Source organism: Melopsittacus undulatus, chromosome 3 (assembly GCF_012275295.1).
Source record: "Melopsittacus undulatus isolate bMelUnd1 chromosome 3, bMelUnd1.mat.Z, whole genome shotgun sequence".
Taxonomy (NCBI): Eukaryota; Metazoa; Chordata; class Aves; order Psittaciformes; family Psittaculidae; genus Melopsittacus; species Melopsittacus undulatus.
Window position 1 is genome coordinate 60,955,395 of NC_047529.1, and position 26,632 is coordinate 60,982,026.

Here is a 26,632-nt window from a genome sequence, read left to right on the forward strand (position 1 = left end):
GCTTCTGTAAGTAAGTGACAAAAGAAAGGCTAAGGAAAATGTGAGCCCAGGGCTGAATGGGGCTGTGGCTCTGGTGACACAGGACATGGGAAAGGCTGAAGTACTTAGTGCCTTCTTTGCCTCAGTAAGACTGGACTTCAGGAATTCCAGGCCCTAGAGGTCAGAAGTAGTATGGAGCAAGGAAGAGGCACCTTTGGTTGAAGAGGATCAGGCCAGGGAATACTTAAGCAAACTGGACATACATAAATCCATGCACCCTAACAGGATGCACCTACCCTTTCCTGCCTCTTCTTTACCATTGACTCATCAGCTGAATTCCTCTTTCACAGCTGAGATACAATGTGTGGTAAGATGCTCCCACACAGAATCATACATTCAACTAGGTTGGAAAAGACCTTTAAGATCATCAAGTCCAACTGTTACCTCAAGACTGCCAAGTCCACCACTAAGCCATGTCACTAAGGGCCTCATCAACACATTTTTTGAACACTTCCAGGGATGGTGATTCCAGCACTTCTCTGGGAAGCAAGCCTGTTCCAACACCTGGCCACCCTTTCAGTGAGGAATTTTTCCTAATATCCAATCTAAACCTCCCCTGGTGCAGCTTGAGGCCATTATCTCTTGTCCTATTGCTCATTACTACAAACTCCTTTCAGGTAGTCATAGAGAATTGCTTCTCAACTTTCTTGCTCCTACCATGACAGGCCTCACTCTGAGTGTCTGTAGAAATTAAATGGAAGAGATGGGGAAGCAGAGGCCTGGTAACAAGCACCTGGGCAGACTAACCACCTTGTATAATAAGTGGGTCTGTGACACCTAGACTGGCACGAAGCCTTCACAGAACTTGGGAAATATATCTGACCCCTTTTTTAATCTCCTTCTATGCTGGCATCTGATTCCAGCCACTAAAGCAGAAGGCCAGCAAACTCCTGGAGGATCACCTGTGCCAAAGTCTCCATCCCAGAGAAAGGTCTCCTTCACTCAGCTTCTTCCTTCCCTCCCTCCTACTGTACTGCATCTCACTCCACGTTCTTAGATTAGACATAATAAACCGAATAAGCCTTGTGGAAATTCAGCATCCCTGACTTTACCCTACTTCTCTGACTGCTTTGTCTAATAGTTTTGCTAGGATTCCCTTACATAAGCTGTAAGAAGCTTTCTGAAAAGATAAAGGCACACATGCAAAGGAATCCAGCAGGGTTTTTTGTGGTTTTTTTTTTTTGTTTGTAACATCTAGTAGCTGCTTTGGCTTCCAAATTCCTAACTGAAGAGGCTTAGCAATGTAGCTGCAGGGAAATGGAAATCAGCCTCTGTAATACTATCAGCAAATTACCTTTGTCCTGGGGCTGATTTACCTTTTGTAACCCTGACCAGAGCCAGAAACATACACTAGTCTCTTACAAGCCTTCTTCTGCATTTCTCTGCATCTTACAACACTATCATCACAGTCACTTCACATGGTAACATTGAGAAGTCTGATTAGGCAATCACCTTTTGTCACTCAATTTTAGTTACATTAACAATTTAAAATAAGCCTACACACCTACAACACCCTTCTCCTGAGGCAGTCAATTCAGCAAATAGTACAGATACACAGACTATGTATATATACAGTGTGTGTGTGTGTATACATGCGCACATAGGATCTTTTAGCATTTTTTAAATACTAAATTCTGTAGAGGTTTTATTACACAATTCAAAAGGTTTTTAACCAGAGGTACAACAGATAAACAGACAGATAAAACTCAAGAACTTAAACAAAGACTTCTTCCCACTCTGTGTTTTAACACATCTAACCTTCTACTTAGATAGACTAGTGCCAGGGTCTCACTGAGAAGGTAAGTGTTCAGGAAGGCATGGAGAGAGGTGATTGCCTTCTGCAAAAGGAGAAGGAATTGAGAAGGAATTCCAAGCATGAAGATAAAAATAAAATGGAAAAAAGAGACAAAGTACCCAGAATTTGTTCATTATGTGTTTCAGTGAACTTTCTCTGATTTACAGTAATGTACCTTAAATGCAAAAATGCTATTTGCTAAAATAGTCCAAGTATCTAATCTATGAACTTCCACAACAAAAATTTGCAAACTACAGGACCCAAATTATGTATTAACATGCTTACATTGCAAGTGAACCCACTGAAACTAGTGCATGCATATTACATACATAGATCTCAGACACGATCATTTATTTTAAATTTACTATTTGGTCATCACTGACTTAAACTGCCGTAAGTGCCATCTGGGTACTTGCCTCTGGCAGCACACACACACAAACCTGTTCAAGCACTGACAGGATTGTTAGCTGAGGCCTCAAGAAACCCAAAACCTGGATCCTCAAAATATGTATTTCCATATTTATGTAATCAAGCAGTTCAATCTCGCCGGCAGACTCCAAGGACAGTCTCTGTAAGAGGTAAGTTGCTGAAATACTCTTGCCAGGATATGGGAGGCCCCAGCAAACCACTAATGCCCATGACAAGTTTAGCCTGGCAGTGAGGTAGCCTCCTTTAAAATATATTTGGCACTAATGCACCAAAAATGTCTCATCTCCCAGCTGCACAGCCTGAGCTATGGTAACTAGGAGATTGAGATGAACCGGATATTACATGATACTTAGGCTGTGATAAAGGCCTACACAGGCTTATCTGGCCCACATTTATGTTCTTGTAAGGGCTTTCTATAGTTTTAGCTAAGGCATTTACCCTCCTCCCATCTGTAAAAAAGAATGATGGTGTTAGTGTAACTCACAGGATCACTGTCAGTTATGACAATTCTTAAATATATATTTGTGATTGAAAGTTTATTCTGCTTTATTTAGGCAGAACTTTCTTAAAACAACAAAAATTTTATCTAAAGGCAGGAAGATCTGGTGTCAAATATAATGATTTAATAAATAGAAACTGGTAGTTAAGAACTATTAAAAGACAACATGTATTACTACACATGTACTCATATTATGCAGCATAAGACCAACTAGCTAAAGTTACCAACACTGACATACAGCTTTAGAAGTTAGAAGCTCATTACAAACCTCTCTCAGAAATGTTGAGCAAACTCTCTAAGCATAATTAATCTATCTCCTTCTAGTGGCAGAACATGAAAATCAAAACCTTATTTTTGTTTTCTAAAAATGCTTAAACACAGCAACCCACAGCAAGCAAATGATAGAAACTATTATTTTAAAATATTTGATAATTAACACTTGCAATACACCGAGCACCTGTTCCACAGCTATTATCCCCTGCAAATTCAAGCAATTCAAAATTCAAGCCTTTGCCATTTGCCTGGCAGAATGGTGCCATGCCACTGCATCTTTTTCTGTATTTAGAACCAACCCAAATTTATAGGCCATTCTTACCACAGAAGTATTCAATATTCTAAAACAAGCTCTAAGAAAGAATAATTTAAAATAGGAAGCTTAGCATAAAATGAGATGGAGCCTAATGCTGGCTTCCCAGAGAAAATTCTTGCTAAACTTACTTGATATGCTTAAGATTAGTGACTTTTCTAGGAAAATGAGAAATGCATTAAATCACACATATCTGGATGTTGTTAAACACTTGATACAGTGCTACACTGACATTTATGTTTATCTTATGGAGGTTAAGTAGAGGCTAGAAGAAAATGTACAGTGAAGCCCGTTGGGTTTTTATTTAACATTTTCATTAATGACTTTGGCACAATGCATAGGAAAACACTTTTAGTACAAAGTCAAAAACATATCATACAGAAGGAAAGCAACAGAGAATTACATTACAAGGAACAGCACTAGACCAAGGATGACAGAGTGCAATGTCTAACACATCATGTCAGAAATACTCGTCAGATGGAAATCAAACAAGAGTGTATTTGCCATATTTAGCTATATTTAGCCTAATGCTTTCTGGTTGTCTTGTCAGACACACACACGCAACAAACACAAAGGAAAGTATTTCCCTTTCTTCCACTCAACAAGGGCCTGGCATGATTCCATCTGCAATGGTGAGTGCGTAAGGCGAGCACACAATGGAGAGTGGCACAGGTGCAAACTGCAAGGATGAAAAGGGAAACAAAGACGGGATGATGTGCCTTGTTCAACCTGACAAAGGAGGACTGAGCAACGGGGTATGACCCCACTCCGGCAAAATGACGAGTCTGTGGAAAACCTCACAGACGGTGGAAAGCTCAGGTCCAGCCGACTCGGTGGTGGCAGGAGTAAAGAGGGGTACAGCGCGGCTCGCGCAAACGGCGCCCACTTGAAACTGAGCCGCTCAGGCCCTGAAACCCGCTTCCTGCCGCACCCCCGGGAGCTCTCCTCCTCCCTCGGCTGTCACTCCTCTGCCCGGCCTGCCGCTGCCAGTTCCTCTGCCCGTTCCCACAGCCGTTATCCCCAGCGCGCTCTCCAGCCGCGGGCTTCTCCCTACCTGGGCGTCATAGAATCATAGAATAGTTAGGATTGGAAAGGACCTCAAGATCATCTAGTTCCAACCCCCCTGCCATGGGCAGGGACACCTCACACTAAACCATATCACCCAAGGCTTCATCCAACCTGGCCTTGAACACTGCCAGGGATGGAGCATTCACTACCTCCCTGGGCAACCCATGCCCCTCGCTCCGCCGCGCACCCGACAGTGCCACACTTTCCCCCTCACACCACACTCCCCCCCTCCCCCCCCCCCCCCGGGATCCGCTCCTCACCCCCCACCGTTTAAGCGCCATTGAGGCGCGCGCCTCACTCCCGCCACCTGCTGGGGGCTGCAGGCGCGAGCGGCAGCACGCGAGCGCCGCTGCCGTCGGCGCCGTTTCCAGCCGCGGCAGGGAGGAGGCGGAGCCCGGGTGCACTCTAAGATGGCGGCGCTGGGCCCACGTGGTGCCTGCTAAGGGGAAGTGGGGTTTCTTCTAGTGACATGGCGGCGGTAGCAGCAGCAGCGGGCATGGAGGAGCACGATGAAGAGGAAGAAGAAGTGGAGGTTGGTGGATGCCGGCAGCTGGACACGTTCTCCGGGCGCTCTCCTTCGTTGGCGTGGCTTTAAAGGGACGCGGCTCAGCTGAACCGACCCCCTTCGGGGCGTGTCCCTTCTATGGGTCCGGCCCGGCCCTCTTGCCCCTCTGCTGGCGCTGCGCGGTGCAGAGCGGTCCGGTGCCCGCGAAGGGACCTGCGCCCGCCCTCCTGTGGGCTGCCGGTGTCAAGCGCCTGCTATGAGGCCTCGGTGGAAGAGGGGCTGGCTTTTGTGTTCTCGTCTCTCCAGACCCTCGGTACCCGCGGTCCGCCGTCTTGCCGCCGCCTGGCAGAGGGCTGGTAGGGCAGGCCGGACGCGTAGTTCAGAACCGGGGGTCGTATGGCTGTCCCCGGGAGGGCACCGAGCGAGCGCCTTTGCCATGGCCTGTCCGCTGTGCAGTCCCCGCGCAGCGGTGCTGTCTCTGAAGCGGTATCGCTTTAGCTGTTGTTTCAGGTTTTCTGGAAAACGGCGTTATCAATAAGTAATTTTCCAGTTTCAGTGTCTTCCTACCCCCATGACATCCGAAAATACAATTACTCTTATTATTGTGTGTATTTATGTGTGCTTAGTAGATGGTGATTCTTGAAAACTCTTTTTTCTTTTCCTTGAATAAAGTAACTTTTTCAAAGTGGGTTTTTTTCTTTTTCTCTTTCTCTCTTTTTTTTTTCAATTTCCTCACCCCAAATTATAAGGCATTGCAAACAGGACTTGATTTCAAAGCAGTATGCTACAAAGAGTTAACCATTTCAAGCAATATGTTGCTTAACCTCTCACTATAGTGTCTTATTTAGCTAAGTACTAAAGCTTTGGGAAAATGTATGTAACTTGTTGTATTGTTATAATTCATAAATAATTTACCATTATTGTTACTCATTTATAAAGGGTGTAAAAAGAGCTCCCTTCCTAGCTAGGAAGAAAAGGCCACGAAATTCAGGTGTGAACCAGGTGTCTGGTGGAGTAGTAGGTCACGGTGGTTCCCTGGCTATCCATCTGTCATTTTCTTTAGATAAAATGTAGAATAAGTCAGATATGGGGGCTCTTTATTCTGAAGCTCTAGGCCTTTGTATGCTGTTCTTTTTGTTTTGGGTTATTTGTTTTTTTGGGGGGGGCAAGACAGGACATGCTTTTTATCTTTTTTCCTTGAGTTCAGCTGTAGCAGTGATGTACACTGTAAACTTACCTTGTAGGAGCAACTGGTGATGGTGGAACTGTCAGGAATTATTGATTCAGACTTCCTAGAGAAATGTGAAAACAAGTGCAAGATTCTGGTGAGTGATTACAGCACAATAGGAAAGGGGTAAGTCAGTACAGGTGTGAACAAGGGACTGAGGCTATTTCTAGATTCTTGAAGTTGATAACAGATCAAATCTTACATGCACTATCTTGGCCTTGTTTGGTTGCATGTTGTGGGCTCTAGTTCAGAGATAACATATGGTCCTTTGAACAGAATATTACATAAATATAAGGGAACATTTTTAGAAGTATTTATAATCTAGGACCATTATCCACTCTGAGCTATAAGTTAAATTTTTTTAACTGACAGATTTTTCACATTCAAATAAAAAAAATGTTAAGCATTCTTCTTCGAATAACTTGAATACAGCTGACAACAAAAGCAAAAATCTTTCTGAATTTTACTGTGTTTATAATAGGGTTTCTTCTGCAGATACTGCCTGGCGAGTTCAAGTGTTGTAAAGGATAACTGGGTGTTAAGCATTTAGTAAACAGTTTTGGATGTTATTTGCTTCATTGTGAGGTTAAGACTCTGGGGTACCGATCCTTTTCCTTCTGAGTAGTTTAATCATTTTCTCACAGGGGACAAATTTTATTTGCCCTTCAAAACCTGTATGGTCTATAAGAGCTCTATAGATAGTACAAGTACTACTGATTTACAAATACTTTCTGAAACTGGAGCTTAATGATAGATTGAAAAGATGGAATAAACACTTGAGTATGCCACTGATCAGATTACATGTGAGGTGGTAAAGCCAATTCTTAAAATGTCAAACGTAGGAGTACATTAATAATTCATAAGTTATCCATCACTGAATATGTTTTTATAAGCAGATTTGCTTCCTGGACCTGACCTGAAATGGGTTACACAGATGATTCATGACTGGTGGCTGAATGTCTACATAGTCTTCAATAGTGTTATTGGGATTCTTTTAAATTCTGTGCTTTGAGATTCTATTGTAATGTTACTAGAGCAACTTGTCAGTATCTATACGATAATCTGCTTGTATCCAAATCTACCTTTACTCACTCCACAGAGTAACCATTCCTTGAGATTTTTGATAATGGAGAACTGTTGCTAAAACTCCAATAGAAGATTCTTTGTGTTACTGTTTAGCAAATTTGCTGTCATGCTGGTCACATAAGGGGAAGACAGTCTCCATTTTTGTGTAGTCCAAAAAGGAGTGCAAATAAGCCAAATAAATAAAATTTTTAATATTAAAAACCTTCATGCTGTTTTTTTTTTAGAATTATGAGAGGAAAATCACACAAATTCCAACTAACCTGTGTGATGTTCTAGATTTTACACAATTTACCAGACAGTGCCTTATCTTCAAAATTTTTAGTGTAGGACATGAAGATAGTGTTGATGTCCACAATGTACCATTAAAAGACATTTTCCCTTAATGTGTTCTGCTCAGACATCAATTTTTATCAAAATACAGTCCATAGGTATATTTTATATAAAGGATAATGGGATCCTGGCCTGTGTATTTGAAAACTCTCTGCTCTGAGCTGACAGAACTGCTGCCTTACTCTCCCACTCCTTATTTAGGAAAAAAAAATCAAACAACGTTTCAAACTCCTTCATGCTATAGGCACACAGTAATCTCAGAAGCTTCTGAGATCCTACAATTGCACATCTGGTGCTGGTGTAATACTTTATGCCACACTTCTTCACTTTGTGTATTTTCCAAATACTTTTGAAAGTTATTCTGCTTTATAGAACTTACACTGATGGGAGCTTAGAAAATAACATCTTTTTTTCATGCAAATATGTATATTTTTAATTATCAATTTAAAATAGTGGTGAAATTAGTTTCCTAGAGGACATAACAGCACTTTAGATTTATTTCTTATAACTTAAATTTGTTTCAATTTAATTTGAATTTCTTTGATCCTTTTTAACATACTAGAGCATTTTCTACACCAGTTCAGCACTGTTGGTTTTGTTGTGATTTACTTTGAACAGTATTATTTGTTATATTCTTTGTATTTAATATACTTAAAGTAACATACAATGATAGACTGAAAAATTGTTGTTACATTTATTGTTTTTTTAACAGTATACTGATTCTACAGTAAGATTGGCTAAACCCTCTGTCACAGTTGTTATCACTGCTTAACTAAGCTCCCTACAAAAACACAAAGAAAACCCCTTCTCCCCCCATCTCTATGTTTAACACTGCAAAAGACGTCAGAGTCATTTGTAATGACTAAAGCATCTTTTATTAATTTTTTTAAAAAACTAATAAATATTAATGTCATTGCCATTTTTTAGGAGCCTGCTAGCTTCTGTGAAATCATACCCGCTCTTATCCACTTCCAAAAATCCTGTTTTAAAGATGTACGTTTTGTACAGTTAAAGCTGACAGTTTGAGACAGCTTTGCAGTCCAAAATCCATTCCTTTTCTCTTAATAGCCAAGGAAACTTGTTATTTCACATTTACCATGTTAGGGAGTTCTTATTTTGATGGTGTGTTTTGTTGTGGGTTTTTTGTTTTGTTTGTTATATATTTATCTTTTCAAGGAATTGATGTAATCTGGGTTCTTCTATATACCTTCTCTGGCTTTACAGCAAGAAATCTTCCTGGACTAAGAGACCTGATATATGTGCAATTTTCTCCCTCTTTTTGTAGGGAATAGAGACAGAGAAACCCATTTTACAAGTGGACAGATATGTATTTGCAGGAGAATATGAAGGTAGGAAAAATAATGTGGATAAAATCTCTCATTTTTCATATAACCCAAAGAACTTTAACATAGGTTAATTGCACTGCTAATGGTGAAACATGGTCCCGTGAGGTGATGAATTTCTAGGTGATGTTTGTATAACACCATATGGAGGTGCAGAAGTCTGAGCGCACTGCTAAATTAGCCATGCGCCCATGTTACTTACTGGAAAGTGTTCCTGGAAGCTGACTTCAGGCTGCACCAGCAGGGAAATATGTGGGACATAAATGCCTTGAAGGGTTTGTTGTCTCCTGTATAAGCAGGGCTGACATTTTGTGCAACCAGTAGTTCTCCATTTGCCTCAGGGTGACAACACTGGCCTGTAAGAAAATGATCTGGAATCCTCATTTGTCATGACTTTGAATGAGTGTGATACAGCTGTCCCTGAGCTGGCAGTGTGGTTACCAGTGCTGAGTCCTTGTGAGGAGCTAGAAGTTGGAATGTTCCCACAGCTGTGCTGGTGATTACAGTATCTACAAGTGATATAAAATAGTCTAAGACTTTCTCACTTTATTTTCCATAGATACCCTGGGAACCTGTGTGGTTTTTGAAGAGAACACAGAGCATGGTAATTGTGATTTGATGTCCTGTTTGTTGTGGTAGCCAGGAAGGTTAAAAGTATATATGTTGCTTCAGCTGATAATGGAATTCACTATAATGACTGGGGTTTGGGTATTGTTTTTTCTCCTTTCTTCATTGTAGATGCAGAAGGCAACCAAAAAGTACAGCTGAAATACAAGTGCCACACAGTGAAGAAGTTGAACATGACGCGGACACTTTTGACAGAAAAGAAGGAAGGAGAAGAGAACGTTGGTTAGTACCTCTGCTCTTATGCACATGGATGTGGATGGATTATATTTAGGAGTATCAGCACCAATTGTTTGATTCAAGAGCAAAAAGAAACTTAGAGGAACTTTCTTCTTTAGGCACCAAATGTGTATATTTAAATACAAAAATACAAAACATACACAAAGAGATTTCTTCTGATCATACTGCCTCTAGAAGTGGCTAGTAGGAGATTCCTACAGAAGTGTGTATGAGCAGGGCAAACATATGCTGATGTTCCCTGGTGTGTTTTGCTGGGTCATGTAAAAATTTTGGCACTAGTTCTGCAATAGGAGGTGCTGCTCTTCTTTTTTTTTTTTGATGATGACTTTTTGAGTTTCTGATTGTTGGAGGTCTCAGATATCCTTAGTAAGACATTTTGTGTTGTATGCACTACAACTGAATTGTTCTTACTGAGTTCACAGTTAAGTGTAAATGAATAAATTAAATTACTTGCAAAGACACACCTAGCAGAGCATTCATGCTGATTTTCATTATGTAGGCAGAACTCAGTGCTCATATGATTGCTTTATTTCAGTGCTGTTTTTTCATACAGAAGTTAGTGCTTTTACTTGTCCAAATATTGCGTACCCTACTACATATAGTAGTATTTATTAGCACTGCCCTTTTGCTTTTCATTCGTTTTGGGTTTTTTTGGTTCTTAAATGTTGCCCAGGCTCATCCTTAATAACAGTGAACTTAAACTAATTAAAAAACTGCTGCTAACTCTTAACTGCTATTGTCACCAATATAAATTTTCCTTCTTTGCCTCAGATGGAGTGGAGTGGTTACAGATCAAGGACAGGGATTTTTCCTACAGCAGGCCTAATACGATCTGCAGCTTCCTGCGTGAAAAAGATTCTGAGGAGTCTGCTCAGGCCCATGACAAATTGACTGAAGAGTTAGAGGGAGAGGTGAGTGGTGGGGGAAATTCTGACACGAACTGTGATCTGGAGAAGCAGCAGAGCTTGGAAATGGATGTCTCAATTCCTCTGCCTGACAGCCCTGCTTCTGGGGCAGAGGATTCTCCTTCTGGAAGTGTTGCCTTAGATGATGCCCCTCCATGATACCAGCTCTGATCTTTTCAAGACTTGTTCATGGAGTTAATGGGCCAACTTTTATAGGCCATGACATGATTTCAAATTTATCTGAGCGATTAATAGTGGAAAAATGGACATTGTGTTCTTGTGCATTGCTCTTATGTTTGGCTCATAGTGGGAAGGGCTTAAGTGTTTGGGCTTTTTTTAAATACTGATTGGAAATGTCTGTATCTGTACCTCAGAACTGAGATGGAAATGGTTACATAATTTAAAAAAACCCTATCTTAGAAAAATGTTGCTGTATTGAACACTGGAACATTTTGTAAAAAGATAAAAGAATTTTATCTTTATTGAAAATAAAGACCTGAATTTTTCAAATATAGATTCACCTGTGTTCTGTTCAGCCTCAAACTGTACCTGCTCTTCTACTACAGTTACTGAAAGAAAAAAAAAATCAAGTGTGGCTTTTATTACTTTTTTTTGAGTGTGAATACTCATCAAATTGCTTAGTTTGGATTTTATCCAGCATCCTTTTGTCCCCTTAACCAATGTGGTGTATTCACAGAATGGTTTGGGTTGGAAGTTCCTCAAAGATTGTCTGTTTCCAACACCCTGCCATGGGCAGGGATACCTTCCATCAGACCAGATTGTTCAAAGCCCCATCCAACCCAGCCTTGAAACTTTCAGGGATGGGGCAGCTACAGCTTCTCTGGGCAACTTGTGCCAGTGCCTCCCCACCCCTCACAGTAAAGAATTTCTTCCTACTATCCAACATAAGTCTACCCTTTGTCAGTTTAAAGCCATTTCCCCTTGTCCTGTCACTACAGGCCCTTGTAAGAAGTCTCTCCAGTTTTCTTGTAGGTCCCCTTTAAGCACTGGAAGCTGCTCTAAGGTCTCCCCAGAGCCTTCTCTAGGCTGAACAAGCCCAGCTCTCTTAGCTGTCATAGGAGTGGTCCTCCAGCCCTCTGATCCTCTTCATACCCTGGATAGTTATAGCTGGAATAACAGTGGTGGGAATGTTACAAACTGGTGCTGTGGGGAATGTGTGTGGTGCTTTCTTGTACCTTCGGTTTTCAACTTATATTCAAACACGGACTTGCGAAGCAAAACAGCAACCTGAACAAATCTGAACAACTCTAACGGAGTGAAGGCCTGCAGGCTCTGAAACAATCAGAAACTTTCCAGATCTAAGAGTAGATACTGTTTTAAGTGATGCTACCACGGTAGGGATGTTACAAATAAGTCTTTGGCATTTTGTTTGTATTATGTGTAAGATCATGTTCCCCACTCGTAACAACCTTCCCAAATAAGAAGTTTGGGGTGAAACGGCCACACCTTAGCGGCACAACTGTGATGCGATTCCCAACACACCAGGGATGAGAGGAGGGTACGCAGACACGTCACACACAAGCCGCCTCAGCGGCTAGGTTCAGCTGCCGCGGTGCACCCTGGTTTGCCTAATAACTGACTGACGCACCACTCGACGGGAACCCGTCACCTCACTGCGCAGCTCGCTCCGCCCATGCGCACTGCCCCGACCCCTAGCGCTTCCTCCCGCCCTCCCCGCGGCGGATGTGACGTACCGGATATTTGTGTGTGACGGCCGCCGGGCGCGCGCGTGGAGCTGTTCGGTAGCCATGGACCCGCTGGATCGGGTGGTGTGAGTATGGCGGCGGCAGGGAATGGGTAAACGGGAGGGAGGGAGGAAAACCGAGCGCTGCCGTCTCTTTTTACGGTGTCAGGCAGCCCGTGCTCCATAAAGGAACAGCGGTGAGCTGCTGGTATAGGATTTATACGGTTTATATCTCTACGCGTGAAGGAGCTGTTTTCATCTGCAGGTGGAAGTACCTGTGCGAGGTTGATCGTTTCTTTGTAAAGAAAACAAATATAATGCTTCGTGGAGGAGATATTAAAAGCTTTGCATTCATCTAGTGGAAAAATGTAACTCTTAAGCCACGTTGTTATTAATTTATACGAGCACTGTGCCCCTGCTAAGTCAGGTGTATCTCACCTAACTAATGCCTGTACTACTGTCTGGTTCGTGCCAATAGATGTGCTGTACTTGGGCTTTTTTTTGAGGATGCTGCTGGTGATCTTTGAGGAAGTGTGTCTGTTTCTCGTGTCTGACTTGGGGAGGGCGCTGGTGCGAGGGTAGATTTAAGCCCGTCAGTCTGTAGGAACTCTGGCGCTGTATAAACTTTAAATTAGCAGAACCTGAAAAGCCTCAAGGCTTTAAATTCACCTTTGCTAGTTTGGGGAAACAAAGAGGAAGAGGAGTAACAGTAAAATACATTAATCTGAGACTGGTTATTTAGCACAGATTGTAATTCTGCAGGTTGGGATTAGTTTGAGTCACTGAAACAAGTTACTTAAATGCACTTATTCCAATTCTTGCTGTTTCATTGTTTTCTGCAATGTTGTTACTAATACAAGTTTTTAACTCTTAATTTGTTACAGAAAACCTAAAACTAAGAGAGCAAAAAGGTTTCTTGAGAAGAGAGAACCCAAGCTGCAGGAAAATACAAAAATTGCTATGCTCATAAAAGGAGGAAATGCAAATTTAAGGGTGACTGAAGTGCTTAAAGACATTGTAAGTGGCTGGATATAGAATGCAGCCTTTCTTTTTTTTCTTAGAATTTACATGTTCTCAGCTTTGAAATCAATACTTTTATACTTTCCCCATTTCCCAAATCAGATTGTCCAGCACTCCAGAGGTGTCATTTCCTACCCCGCAATGGAGATTATTTTTTTCCTATTTCTTTGTCAGAAGTTTTGAGCTTAATCTCTTCATTGTTATTTTTTCCATGATTGTCCAGTATAGAAGGTGAAGTGTTGCAAGTCTGTTTGAAAATAAAAGGATTAGATACAGAATTGGGACTGGATCACTCAGATAAAGTTATATCCCAGAATCCTGTAAACTGCTTATGTGTATTGATAAAGACTTTCAACCTCTTCTAAAACTTAAACTTACCAATCCTAACCAATCTTCTACCTCCATACCTGAAAATATTACAGAGGTTCCTACGCTCTTTTCTCTCCTTGCTTTGTAATTTTCTTACCATCTTATGCTGTTGATAACCAGGTTGCTGTTCACTCCCGTTTTTTCCTCAAGTCCCTACATAGAGGCAGAAAGATTCCATTAAATGGCTTTGATTTTAGGTCTTTCTCAGTTATTTTGTTACTTCATCTCTTCTACAAATAAGTCCTGTAATTAATTGGGAATCAAGATTTCTATCAACTTGAAAGGCATTATTGTGAGCAGGACTTTTGAGATGCCTTCTAGACCCATTTGCGCAAGCAATCACTTTGTTTCTTGTGATCATGTAAATTGCAGGGTTTTAGAAAAAGCAGGGCTGTGTACTTAAATGTTTTGGAGATAACGTGTCTAAACTTCTCTTTTGCAGTATGCTGTGAAGAAGCCTTTTGCTGTACTGTATAGAAAGTAAGTGGTCTCATTTGACATCGTTAAGCCTGCTGACAAGACAGCTTTTGGTAATTTCAAAGCATGAATAGAGATGCTAGCCAGCATGGGGGCTCAAACAATGGAAAAAGATGAAGAGGGTGACTGGGATTCATCATAAATTTCAGTAGACTGGAAGCAAGTTACACATGATCAGTGTTGGTGCTTAGCCCACTGCTTGTTCCAACTGTTACAGAGCAGGATTTGGTAAACTTGAACAGTTGGCCTTCTCCAACTGATCTGTGCAAACAGCTGGAGAGGTTCTGTCAGGTGGGTAGGGTGGAGTCCAAATTCCTGTAAATTTGAGTTACAGATTATAATGATAGATAAGTCTTGCTCAAAATGGGAATCCAGTGTCTGAATGGTTGTAGTACAGAAACATTAATTGTAATAACTAAATTCAATGTTAGATGAATAGGCAAAGGCAGTTTATGAAATGTCATTGAGAGCAGTCTGGAAGCCAGGCCCCAGGAGACAGGAAATATGGAGGAAAGTGCTTAAAATGGCAATGGTGGCACTGAGGCCCTCTGAGCAGTATTAATAAGGTTTAGTTCAAAACATAAGCCTTATGGTTTGAACTAAACCTGAATATCTACTGCAGGAGTTCCCAGCAGAATGCAGAATTTTTGTGTTATCAGAGAACTAATTAGAAGTGCTTGTCTGGGCCTGGGTTTGGTTGGGTGTTTTAATTTTTTTTTTTTTTTCTCAGGAAAAATATTACCAGGCCTTTTGAGGATCAAACATCATTGGCAAGTATAAACCACTTCTCTTACGGTATTTTACAGTCAAGAAGAACTTTATTGGAGGTTATATTCTTTTTTTTTTCATTGCTCTGTGAAACGCTAGATGAGAAACAAAATTTATAGGGAGTTTGGATAAGTGGAAGGTTGGACTATGTCTAGATTTGTGGTGTCAGTAGGAATATTTATCCTCTGACAGAATCATGTTGTGAGGACTTTGTCTTTAGCTGTAAATGTGTGTTTCTGTAAACTGACAGGCAAATTTAGAAGCTTATCTAGTTCCAACCCCCTGCCAGGGGCAGGGACACCTTCCACTAGACCAGGTTGCTCAAAGCCCCATCCAGCCTGGCCTTGAACACTGCCAGGGATGGGACAGCCACAGCTTCTCTGGGCAACCTGTGCCAGTGCCTCACCACATTCATAGTAAATAACTTCTTCCTTGTATCTAATATAAATCTACTCTGCTTATATGCCCTGTCTGGATTTGGTGTTGATTCAGTGCTTTGAGTTCAAGATAATTTATGAGCAGGAAGGCAAAAAATAAACGGGCTAATCCCAAAATTATCTCTTATGCATTTGCACTTCAATTGAAGCATTACTTTAGCTGCTGAAATATGCCTGTCATAAAAGCAATATATGTATTTCCTTCAAAATGAGAGAAAGTAGATAGTGATGTAGCTTTACAATAAAGGCAAAACTAATTATCCCAAAATTAGTTGTTTGGTTCCTAGTGATCATGACTTTTAAAATTTGTTCTGTGTCACTAACTTGCATAGGGAAGTAAGAGTCAGCTTTTTATTGCCTGAGGCAGTTACTTAAATACCTCACTGAAGATGCATGGTGAAGTTGGTAGGTTTGGGGTATTATACTAAGTAAATTTGTGTGTGAAGAGGAAAAATATATGTATTTATGTATACACACCAGGCACAAATGCACTTTCTTGTCTGAAAGGGATTGTGTAACTAAGGGGGAAACATATCTAAGGAAACCCCTATAAATAAAAATGAAGAGGAGAGACAGCTGTGGATCATTAAGGATCTTGTTTTAATAGTGAGTGCTAGAGTAGCAGCTGAAGTTGTATTAGACAGCTGAGTTAAAGCAGATTTAACATGTTAAAAAAACTTTGTGGTTGTGGCCTAACTACACCAACATAAAATGTTGCTTCATCTGCATTAAAACTGATGCTGAGGTGTTGTAGTATATGCTTCTGTTTCTGGCATGAAGTGCAGTAAGGCAACCAGCCCTAAAATATCGTGAGTAGAATGGAAAACTTGGAGCAGATAGCAAGGAAAGATTTGTAACATCATTCACTGAAATTAAACTTCTTACAGTCCCATAGCTGACTGACCTGATTTCACAGTCACATAGGAACCAACTGATTCTCAGCTGAGTTTTTAATAAAATATCATACTTCTGTTAGAGAATTCACATATATCAGCACACAGTGATTACCAGAGTTCTATGAGCAAATGTTCCAAGGGGAGTCTCTTCTGGTCTGTTCTTGATTTGTCTACAGTCAGTATTGTTCAGGGACCTGATGGCAGAGCTCAGTGCTGAGCTGCATGATTTGTACGTGCAGCGATCCCAGCCTGTGTTTGCCCCTGGGGATGTCTTTCCTGACCTCCCGAAGGGCAGAGTTGCACTGTCCTCTCTGAGCTGCTGCTGTTGCAGAGGTAGGAGGTGGTGCAGTGGCATTTTCTGCTTCACAGCTGCTAAGGGCAAGTATAGGAACTTTGGTGCTTCTGGGAAGTACAGGATAAATAGCATGTGTGTATATCTAGGAATCATGGTTGGTGCACAGAATGAGGGGCTGCCTTCAGAAGCAGCAGTGCATAAAAAGGTTTTGGAGTTAGACATCCTCAGAAAGAATTGCTGTTATGTTAGTTCTAGTCAGAATACTACAATAGGTTCTCCATCTACTCAACCTAGAGAAAAGATACCAGTAGTGACAGTCACCATTGGCTTCATTTTAAGTAGTGTCTTAGTCTTAAGTAATCAATAGACACAAAGTTGCTCTGTAGTAGTACTCTTGTTCCCAAGTGTGAGAACTTCAGATATTTGCAGATGTTCCTAGGTTTGCTGTTAGGCAAAGCAAATGTGCTGCATAAAGCTTATCTGGGTGACTAAAATGAGGCATTACAACTGTAGCCAACTTGCAAATACTTATCCTGCAGTCAGGGAGAAGTGGTTGAAGGTATTTTACCTAAAAACAATGAGGAATTATGAAAAAGGGAATTACAGATAGAATGGAGAGAAAAAGTTGCCTGGCTTAATCTTTAAGACTGCAATGGGAAATAGAAATGATTTGTTATTTGAACCTTGAATCTAGCTGTCAATTTTAGCTTATGTAGACTTGGCCATGCTCAAAACTCTTCTGGTAAGTGCAGTTGCTGTTTTCATTAAGCAGCTCCTAAACTCGTCTTTGTGACATGTATCTTCACAAAGTATTTTAAACACTTCAAAGTGGAACTCATGAGTTTTGTTCTTTTCCTCAACTGTAGGAATTTTTTTCTAAGAAATCAGATTGTTCCTTGTTTCTGTTTGGCTCTCATAACAAGAAGCGACCGAACAACCTGGTAATAGGTAACTTATTTCACCAGGGTTTTTATTTGGGGAAAAGGTCTGGTTTTCAACGAATATTTAAATAGCTGGATTTTCTTGTTTTTCACTTTCACAGGTCGCATGTTTGACTATCATGTCTTAGATATGATTGAGCTAGGTGTTGAGAAGTTTGTATCCCTAAAAGACGTCAAGGTAAGGAATTGCCAATTCAATATTTCCATGACATCTGCTGGTGGGTTTTTTGGGGTGTTGGCTTTTTCTGTGCTTTGAAGTAAGGACAAGAGCTGTTCAAAAAAAGTTTTTCGTGCAGTCTATGAGGATTGCCAATTTGTGGATGCCAGAATGGTATTTTTTATGTACTGCTTTTTATTTTATTTTATTTTATTTTGGTTGTTTTGAGCAAGCTTGTGACTTTCTTTGCAGATTCTTTTTTTATACTCAGTTTATTCCTTATGTTTTCCTTTTTAATGAAAGAGTTACACTTACAAAGTTCTGTAGTCAGGTTCTACTTGTGGTAGGTTTCTCTAGAAATTGTCATAGGCTTTGAAAAATGGAATCCTTCTTCCCAAATTGTAACTAGAGAGGGTCACTCTGCTGACTGAGATGATTCTGAAACTTTCTTTAGCTTTCAGTAACACGTAAATGCCAGTTTTCAGAGGACAATACGTAATTCAGGCAGGGAGCTAACATCTTGATTATTTAAACCTAGAGAAAATTCACCTTTTATGGCTATGTTAGACTTCTTTTGGCAAGACTAAAACATATTTCATATGTGTGTACATTTGTATCAAGCAGTTCATACACTGCAAAATAAGGAATTTTTATCGTCCCTATTCTTATCGCAGTGCATAAACTGGCAGAACAGTCTAGCGAGTTAGTGAAGAAATTACTGTTTACAAAGGTGAATATTACCCTTGAAGTCAGATTGTGATGTGTATCTACACAACACTGTTTATAGCAGGAAAGTTAAGTCAATTTATTTGTTGGACAGAATTAAAATCAGGTGATTGACTAAACTGTAACTTGCCTTTTTCATGTACTCTCTAGTGTCAGAAGTACAATGGACTTGTTTGCCTGTAATTTTAGTTTTCTTGTTAGTAGTTGTGAAAGTTCACTCATTTTCACCAAAGGTATTATCTATTACATTTTACAGTAAAGAAACTTTTTTTAATCCAGCACAAAGAATTAACACAATTCACCCTTTTAAATACAAAGTCCACCCATACGCCTACAGTGATGTTCAGTGAGAGAACAAAAATGCCTATTCTGTCCGTACTGATTCCAGGTCACAAGAGTTTTTCATTCAGTGCTGAACGGCTAACCACATACTACAGCAATAATATGTTCCCTAGCTGGGTCTGAATCTTTGGTCTGTTTTAAAATTCTTGTTCCACAGAACAGTAAGTGTCCTGAAGGAACAAAACCGATGCTTATATTTGCTGGTGACATGTTTGATGTAAATGAAGAATACAGAAGACTGAAGAGCCTTCTTATTGGTCAGTATTTTGATAATGTGAGCAGTAAGATTGCATAAATCTGTAGTTATGTATTCTGTTACAAAACGCTAGTTTGTTAGTAAATGTTTGCTTATGTTCAGCACAGAAAGAAAACAAGAACAGGCACTAAGTTTCGTGTCATGTGAAATTAAAGTTAACCAATCATCATGACAGTTACTAGGGGTGGGGGGAGGGAAGTCTAGCCTAAAAGACTCTCAGGTTGAAACTTTGTGTTCACTAAAATTCATTACCTTGATGGTAGGGAAAAATAATTTCTGAAAAAGTCTTTACCATGTAATTGTTCTGGGACATTGCTTTTCTAACCAGATAACATTTTTGAAGTCTCTAATCTGAAATCAGTGGATTAAGTTCAGAAAGTGGAATATTTTTGCTTACAAAAAAGTCAAATCCATATAATTGAACTTGTGTTTATATGATGAAAGCATTTTCTTTTGGAAATGTGACCAGTTCTTAGTAAAGTGCCATTGATTAGAGTACTTGGAAAAAGCATGCACAGTAGAAAGCAATCTGTAGATAATAGCTGTGTCATAACTTCAGAGCAGGCTTGGAGCTTAGTCAAAAACTGGCATCAAGTTTTTTACTGTCTCAGGGTTGGAGGTTCTGGAATATAAAGCACATTGTGGGGTCTTTCTGGGGAACTACAGAAACAATTAGGTTAGCTTTTGAGGACATAAAGTCATATGGCCCTGCATCTCTTGACACTTAAAAAACTCATCTTGCTTGGCAGAGCTAGGTCTAGTAAGTAGGGTGGTGATTTTTCTTTTTAATAGGTTTCTTAAAAGTAAATTATTTTTTTTAAGCTCTGGTAAAATACTGAAACTGGCCCAGTAAGAACAGCTTTGTTGTTTCAGTTCCATTCTTAGGTTGTACCAACTCATAATCTTACAGCTTTGCAAGATCTCCCTTTGACATAAAATAAATATTAGTTGGGCTCCTTTTTTTCTAGGCAAACAGATGAATGATTGCTCTTTAGAAACAGGGTTGGGGTTTGGTTGTGGGTTTGGTTGTTGTTTTTTTTCCATTAGAGATTAATTTTTTTCCCCCCATTAGTATTGTAATTCCTTAAAGCAAGGTATTTCCTCTGCAATGACTGAAAAAGGAGCAGAAAAGGAGAAAATTTGCATCCTCTCAGTACAGCTGACTGTTTTTTTGTGGACAGATGAAGGGCTAGTAACTGCTTATAAACATTTGAAGGTGGTGAATGTTGACTGTCTCATTCTCTCTTCTGATTTTTGTTGTGTACTGTGTGGTAGTGCATTTATGATGTAAGTCATTGGAATGCAATTCATGAGATTCTGATAACTTTTTATGCTTGTATTTGTAAAATGTTTCACTACTTAGCACACTGCCTGCTCTCTAGTTCTGTTATTGCATACCCATTTCATCCTAAAAATGGAGAGGCACTGCCTGACTTACTTATACGCTTTCTAAAATGTTGGTTTTTAGGAGACATCTACAATTTTAGATTGGCCATCAGCTTGTTCTTCATGCAGCCTTCTTCACACAGGCTTCTTTGAGTGTCTCAAGAGTTTGCACATTCCTTCTGGCCAAGAAGGGGGGTGGCTGGGAAATGTCTGGGACAGAGTTTGAAGTCTGCTAATGCTAACTTTAGCTACATAGGTTACACTGTTACCAGCTTTTGCATAGGAATTGATACAAGAAGAAGTGTATACACTGGTGTTCCAAAATAATTTAGGAATTTAGTCTGGAAATTGGAAGGTCCTGCGAAGCTCTCTGCAGGAAAAAGTAAATTAGAAGTTCTGGAAACATGCTGAGGGCAAGCGGGAGAGAACTAGGGAATGGAAAGAAAGGAAAAAGCAAGTCTAGTCCAACCAAAGCAAGAGTTGTAAATTAAGAGTACATTAAAAAAGCTTCAACTCTCTGGGCATCCTGAAACCTGAGGTTTCTGCAGCTGGTCAGCAGTACCAGGAAACAGAAATTCCTGACCACCTGCATTTGTTGGAAGAGATCATCCTGTGGGTGAAAAGATGTTTGATGCCACAGGAAAATACGAAAGGGAGATGTTGCCAGTAAAACCACTGTAAATGTTAGCTTTCATGCCCACAGAGAACTAGTCAGAGGGGAAATACATGCCAGAAGCGACCAAAGTGTTTTATTTGCCACTTTATCTACAAGCTCAACCCACAAGAGGAGTATTCAGTTGACCACGGAAGTTTCCTGGCTAGACTCCAGCTGCTATCTGCCAGCAAGACTTTGTTTTCTATGTCACTTCAGTGCTGATACTCTTGAAAAAGGTAGTGGAGGAAAAGACAACTAGCCCAGGGATCTGAAGGTGGGACAGAGCGGAAGAGACTAATGTGTTTTGCATCTGTTAGCATTACTCCTGTGTTTCAGCCTTACCATGTCATGTTTATTAGCACACCTTGTTCCCTCAGTCAAGGTCACATTCTTTCTCCACCCTCTGCATATGTTGGACAGATTGCTGTGCTTACTACAAGCTGTCTGATTGCACAGTATTTTTTTTTCATAGCCTGATATAAGAACCTCATTAGAGACAACTCATTTTGCATTTAACCTGTATTTCAGTGTTCTCTGTACGAACTAAGCAACTGTTTCAAGTGTCTTATTTGTGTTGCTTAATAAATAGAGAAAGCATTTGTGGTGATGAGTCATGCTTTGCCTGAAAGACAGAAGTGCTTTGTTGTGTGGGAGGTATGAAAGAAACAATGTATCTAAACTTTTTCCCAAGTCAGAGAGGGGGGGAAAATGCAGGTAAGAGTAGACTGTAAGATGCAATTTCAATCTGTTTTGTACTGGCTTTTATCCTTCTTTGTATCCTTCCAAAATCTGGTTCTAATTAAGAATCTTAAGTATCAGATGTCATTAATGACATCTTTAAACAGATACCTGAACTAGTGCCTTTTCCCTATTGATCTATGCTTAGCTGAGCTTAAACTGGCCTAAAGATACATTTAATTTTTCTGACTTTAGAGCTGAGTATTTAAAGGAATAGACAATGCAGTTATTTCAGTTAGCTTAATAAAGCTAAGTTACTGCTCTGAAAGTATGTTTGCTGTTCTTCATGAACTTCCCATGTATGTTGCTAACAGTCAGCAGGAAGGCACTGATACAGGAAGGCACTGTATGCCTGTCAGGGTTTCTACACGTTTGTTTTCACCACTGCAGGAGCTAACATGTGCAATGTTAGATTTCTGTGCTGTGTTTTGGCAGGACTACAGTTTTAAGTAGCACCTGTTTCTGAGAGTCACATTAAACATACAGATTCAGCTTCTCTAGAGCCATCCCTTGTATAGCCTCGCTTAGAAGCAGTAAAAGTATCTGTATAGGCAAGGAGTTCACATCACTGGTGTGATGCAGGTTCATTACGAAGTAAAGCAACTTGTTACAGTCATCTGCTGGTTTGATTTTCAGCCAAGAATGCTGGCATTTATTCTTTCAGATTTCTTCAGAGGTCCTACCGTGCCCAATATTCGTCTGGCTGGTTTAGAGTACGTCCTGCATTTCACAGCTGTAGATGGGAAAATTTACATGCGAAGCTATAAGTGAGTATATGTTTTATCTATTTACTTGCTTCTTGGTACACGTCACGGTTTAAGCCCAGACGGAAACTCAGCACCACGCAGCTGCTCACTCATTCCTCACATTCCTGTTCGGGTGGGATGGGGAGGAGAATCAAAAGAACATAAGCCCCATGGGTTGAGATAAGAACAGTCCAGTAACTAAGTTATAATATAAAACTACTACTGCTACTACTAATAATAATAATGATAAGGGAAATAAGGGGATAAAATATAAAACTAAAAGGGGAAAGGAAAAAAAAATAAACACAAGTGATGCACAATACAATTGCTCACCACCTGCCAAATGGTACCCAGACTGACCTGAACAGTGATCTTGGCCTTCTGGGTAACTCACCCCAGTTTATATACTGGGCATGACGTGCTGTGGTACGAAATACCACTTGTAGAATAGAAGGAAAACACTTAAGCCCTAAACCTACTGCTTCCTTTCTTGTTGAGCTTTCCCTGTTAGCTAGGAGGATTGCTCTTTTTGTGGTTGGATTAGTAGGGTGGTGAGAATTAACTTGGTGAATTCAGAGCGCACTGTCTTAGACTTCATGGACTTAGTCTGTTCTGAGGCTGATTCTAGGACTCTCCTCACTTAGGTATTTGTTGGAGAATGACATGTGGATGGCTACAGCCAGTGATACACTAGGAAAAACACGAAATGGAAGAACAAGACAGTCTTGTCTCGATGTGTTGGTGTTCAGCTTCACAGATCATGGCCTTGCCTTAGGAGGCTATGAGCATTCATAGCTTGCGTTCCATGTGATTTTGATTTCTCTACCTTTATGAGTGTTATTCTTCAAATCAAACAAACAAAAAATGTTCTTAGTTAGTGCTCAGGTTATTTTGCTGTAAACTATAGTAAATGTTTTTCATGGCTGTTAATACCCAGGCCACTATTTTGAATTTGAGGAATTACATGAGTTTCAGGTTACTGGGACTGAGTTTTAGCAGTAAGACTGATGATACTATCTGTTCAAATTGCGGTAGGATGCATTTAATATATTACAAATTGTTATTGCCAGACATCATCCTCAATAATGTGTTGGCATTAGTGTTAGCTAATTAGAGTTAGGATTAGAGTTTGCATTAGCAGTTGTTTTTAATAGTCTGAACTACAGAAGTGAACCTGACCTTTAGGTAAAGGCAGATGAATCTTCATCACAGAGGACAATGTTGATTTTGGTTGGTTTTCCCTTCTAGGGTTCTTCTGAAGAAATCTGGCTGTAAAATACCAAGAATTGAACTGGAAGAGATGGGACCTTCATTAGATCTGGTTATGAGGAGGACACATTTAGCTTCAGATGACCTTTATAAGCTGTCTTTAAAGCAGCCAAAAGCCCTGAAGGTTTGTACCTTGGAAAGTGTGTTACTTCCAAATCTGTATGTCAAGAGCAATAAAAGCTGAAGTATTAATTACTGTATTTGACCAAAGCTTATTTTTATATATTACTTTTTTGTGACGTTTCTGGAGTCGCAGCACTTCTGTGGTGATCAGCTGGCATACAGACACTTCCCTGGAAGGCCACAGAACATACAGATCAAATCTTAATCTCTAAACTCCACTGTACATGGCCTTGCTTTTAGGCAGTTGACTCTCACCCAAACTCCTGGCACTCTCCACTCAGAAATAACTGATGTTGTTCTTCCCTTACAGCCTAAGAAGAAAAAGAATATCTCCCATGATGTGTTCGGTACAACTTACGGCCGGATCCACATGCAGAAGCAAGATCTTGGGAAACTGCAGACACGGAAAATGAAAGGATTAAAAAAGAGGCCAGCAGAGAAGGCAGCTGAAGATAGTGGGGTTAGTCCCAAAAAGTCAAAATCAGCTTGATAGTCTGGAACAGCTTTGAAACCTTTTTGTACCTTCAAATTTGGTATATATACTGTAATACAAATGTGTCAGACATAAAATATTCAGCTGCTGTTAACTTTAGTTTTATAAAAAAGTCTTTTTAATGGTGTGTCATTTTAGAGGGACATGGGTGTATTGAGCTTTAATACAGAACTTGGTAATTTAAAATAAAAAATGTGATATAACTCGCTTAGTTTTCTGAAGCTGAGTATTTATTCTCTTGGTGTTAGCAAACATATGCTAGTCAAGCAAGTGACTCATTTCCCAAACAGTTTTATGGATGCTATATTGGGAACCCTTGGTCAATCAACTCATCTTGTAAATTCTACACTGGACCAGCGTAGTGTATATACATTAATATACACAGCACAACTTTTCTGTTCATTTATTGTTTATGTATTTCAAATTTTGCATAACTGCAATACTTAATAAACTATAAATTCTTTTCTAAAGTGGGAGCTCACAGTATGTGTCTGTAACTATTGCACCAAGCCCTACTTTACACTTGCAGAATCGGGAGTGATTACGATGTTTTTATGGTGTTCATCACCATGGTAGCAAAGTACCTGATGTTTGTTTTAGGCAAATGAAACCTTTACAGTTTGAATTTCAACCTTTAATGCTTGATTTGTGCTGAGAATGGAAGCATGTGAAGCAACCACAAAAGGTGGAGGTCTGTTCTTACCCACTCCTCGGTTAAAGAGCTCAGTGAGACTGGTGTGGTTTTCCATGGTTTGGAACATACTGAAAAACCTTGTTTTTTTTTCCTTCTGCTTGTTTCTTTGGAAGCTATTACTCTGCCCTTCAGCATAATCATGATAAAAGTATGCATACTTTATCATGAACATAATAAGCTTGCTTATCCTAGTTACATTTTTAATACTTGATCTTTTCTTGTTAGTTTTCTCAGTGTAGTCAGCTGATGCATCATATTAGAAACAAGCAGTTTGTTATTCTCACTTCTGCAAAATAGATGGAAGCTGCTGGGCAGCTTTGCTTTCCATGTGTGAGAGCTGAGCTGCAACTGTGGCTGTGCAAATGCTACACACGATGTTCCTGCTATGCTGGCTTGATAAAGCTTGTGTGAAAAAGAAAGCACTTAAAAAGTTTGGGATCTTTTTGAGGGCACATTGATCCTCCATGTATTAACTTATTTTTATGGTGAACTTTATGAACCTAACAGCTGTAAAAGAAACAGTGAAAGCATACCTGTTGTCATGAAAGACTTGGGCTTTTTAATTGTATTTTCCTAATTTGGAAGCTAATTTTGTTGCTCAATTTGGTGTTTGAAACCTGAATTTCCTAGCAGTAAAGTAGACCATCTAGCCTGTTATTTTTTAATGTAAAGAAGTGAGACAGTTGTTCGGTAGGAGCCCCCAGAGATAAACTGTTGCATCCTGGCATTGATTTTGTTTCATGCTGGGGCAGGTGAGGGCTACTGCACCTTCTGGCAACTGTGTATGGTTACTGTGCAGCTTCAGAGAGATGCAAAGTCCTTGAGCACAGGAAATGGGTCTGCAGGGAGAACCCAGGTGTGTCTATTCACCCTTTGCAGGGTCTTCTTGCTGACTACACGTGCAACCTGAAGTGCCTGATGTCCCCCGTCTGCGACTCTTTGTGTGAATAACCTCTTTTATTTGTAGGTTTTGTACTGGTGGAATACAGCCACATGTGGACAAAAATGCATGAGATATGTGAGGCAGGGAGAAATTCTGTGAGGTTTGCTTATTCACTTTCAAGTTACATTGCAGCCAGGATTAAAATTTGCTCCATTTCTAGTAAGTACATTGCACTACTCGAAGTGATGCTGTTTTGGTGCAGACTCTTGACTGGGAAGAGGAAATGTTCTCTTTTTTTTTTTTTCCTCATGGCAGAAATGAACTGCTCTGATTTCTATATGATGAGATAGGATGAAGCCAAATTAGCAACTGAGTTCACCTCACTTCTTTCAGAAAGGTTTCAACCTTGCTATGAAGCACTGATTAATCCACAAGGCTGGTGGCTAATGTGATTTCAGATGTACGGCATGTACAACTGCACGTATGCATGGTAGGCAATTGCTACATTCTGAGTATCTGATTTAGCTCAAGCTAAATGGAGACAGGAGGGCTAAATATAACCTTTCTGGTGGCATGTTC

The 26,632-nt window shown here is 40.2% G+C and overlaps 2 protein-coding genes and 1 long non-coding RNA gene across 5 annotated transcripts; 2 read left to right on the top strand and 1 right to left on the bottom strand.

Annotated features, from left to right (window-relative positions):
* Window positions 1–3,626: 3,626 nt before the first annotated feature.
* Window positions 3,627–5,043, bottom strand: LOC117435915 (uncharacterized). Its single transcript, XR_004549457.1, has 2 exons — window positions 4,677–5,043; window positions 3,627–4,402 (listed from the first exon to the last, which is right to left on the bottom strand). It is a non-coding gene; the product is annotated as an uncharacterized lncRNA (long non-coding RNA).
* Window positions 4,807–11,170, top strand: GTF3C6 (general transcription factor IIIC subunit 6). 3 transcript variants are annotated; one of them, XM_005154687.3, is made up of 6 exons: window positions 4,807–4,948; window positions 6,166–6,246; window positions 8,851–8,914; window positions 9,468–9,512; window positions 9,647–9,757; window positions 10,544–11,170. In XM_005154687.3, exons 1-6 carry the CDS (start codon window positions 4,886–4,888, stop codon window positions 10,834–10,836), a joined length of 657 nt encoding a protein of 218 aa, XP_005154744.2. In that variant the 5' UTR covers window positions 4,807–4,885; the 3' UTR covers window positions 10,837–11,170. The 3 variants fall into 3 exon arrangements, with proteins under 3 accessions (XP_005154744.2, XP_030909861.2, XP_030909862.2); XM_031054001.2 differs by lacking the exon at window positions 4,807–4,948 and adding an exon at window positions 4,987–5,277; XM_031054002.2 differs by lacking the exon at window positions 4,807–4,948 and adding an exon at window positions 5,287–5,459.
* Window positions 11,171–12,398: 1,228 nt separating this feature from the next.
* RPF2 (ribosome production factor 2 homolog) lies at window positions 12,399–24,693 on the top strand. Its single transcript, XM_005154688.4, has 10 exons — window positions 12,399–12,469; window positions 13,267–13,399; window positions 14,214–14,251; window positions 14,979–15,018; window positions 17,511–17,592; window positions 17,687–17,763; window positions 18,968–19,067; window positions 22,510–22,612; window positions 23,840–23,984; window positions 24,294–24,693. Exons 1-10 carry the CDS (start codon window positions 12,447–12,449, stop codon window positions 24,471–24,473), a joined length of 921 nt encoding a protein of 306 aa, XP_005154745.1. The 5' UTR covers window positions 12,399–12,446; the 3' UTR covers window positions 24,474–24,693.
* Window positions 24,694–26,632: the final 1,939 nt, after the last annotated feature.

Bases quoted from the DNA above. Each gene is read 5' to 3' on its own strand.
- GTF3C6 (XM_005154687.3), top strand. From the start codon at position 4,886: ATGGCGGCGGTAGCAGCAGCAGCGGGCATGGAGGAGCACGATGAAGAG. The intron at 4,949-6,165 runs GTTGGTGGATGC...CTTACCTTGTAG, and splicing joins AAGAGGAAGAAGAAGTGGAG to GAGCAACTGGTGATGGTGGA. The intron at 6,247-8,850 runs GTGAGTGATTAC...CTCTTTTTGTAG, and splicing joins AAAACAAGTGCAAGATTCTG to GGAATAGAGACAGAGAAACC.
- RPF2 (XM_005154688.4), top strand. From the start codon at position 12,447: ATGGACCCGCTGGATCGGGTGGT. The intron at 14,252-14,978 runs GTAAGTGGTCTC...TTTTTTTCTCAG, and splicing joins TTTGCTGTACTGTATAGAAA to GAAAAATATTACCAGGCCTT. The intron at 15,019-17,510 runs GCAAGTATAAAC...CCTCAACTGTAG, and splicing joins TTGAGGATCAAACATCATTG to GAATTTTTTTCTAAGAAATC.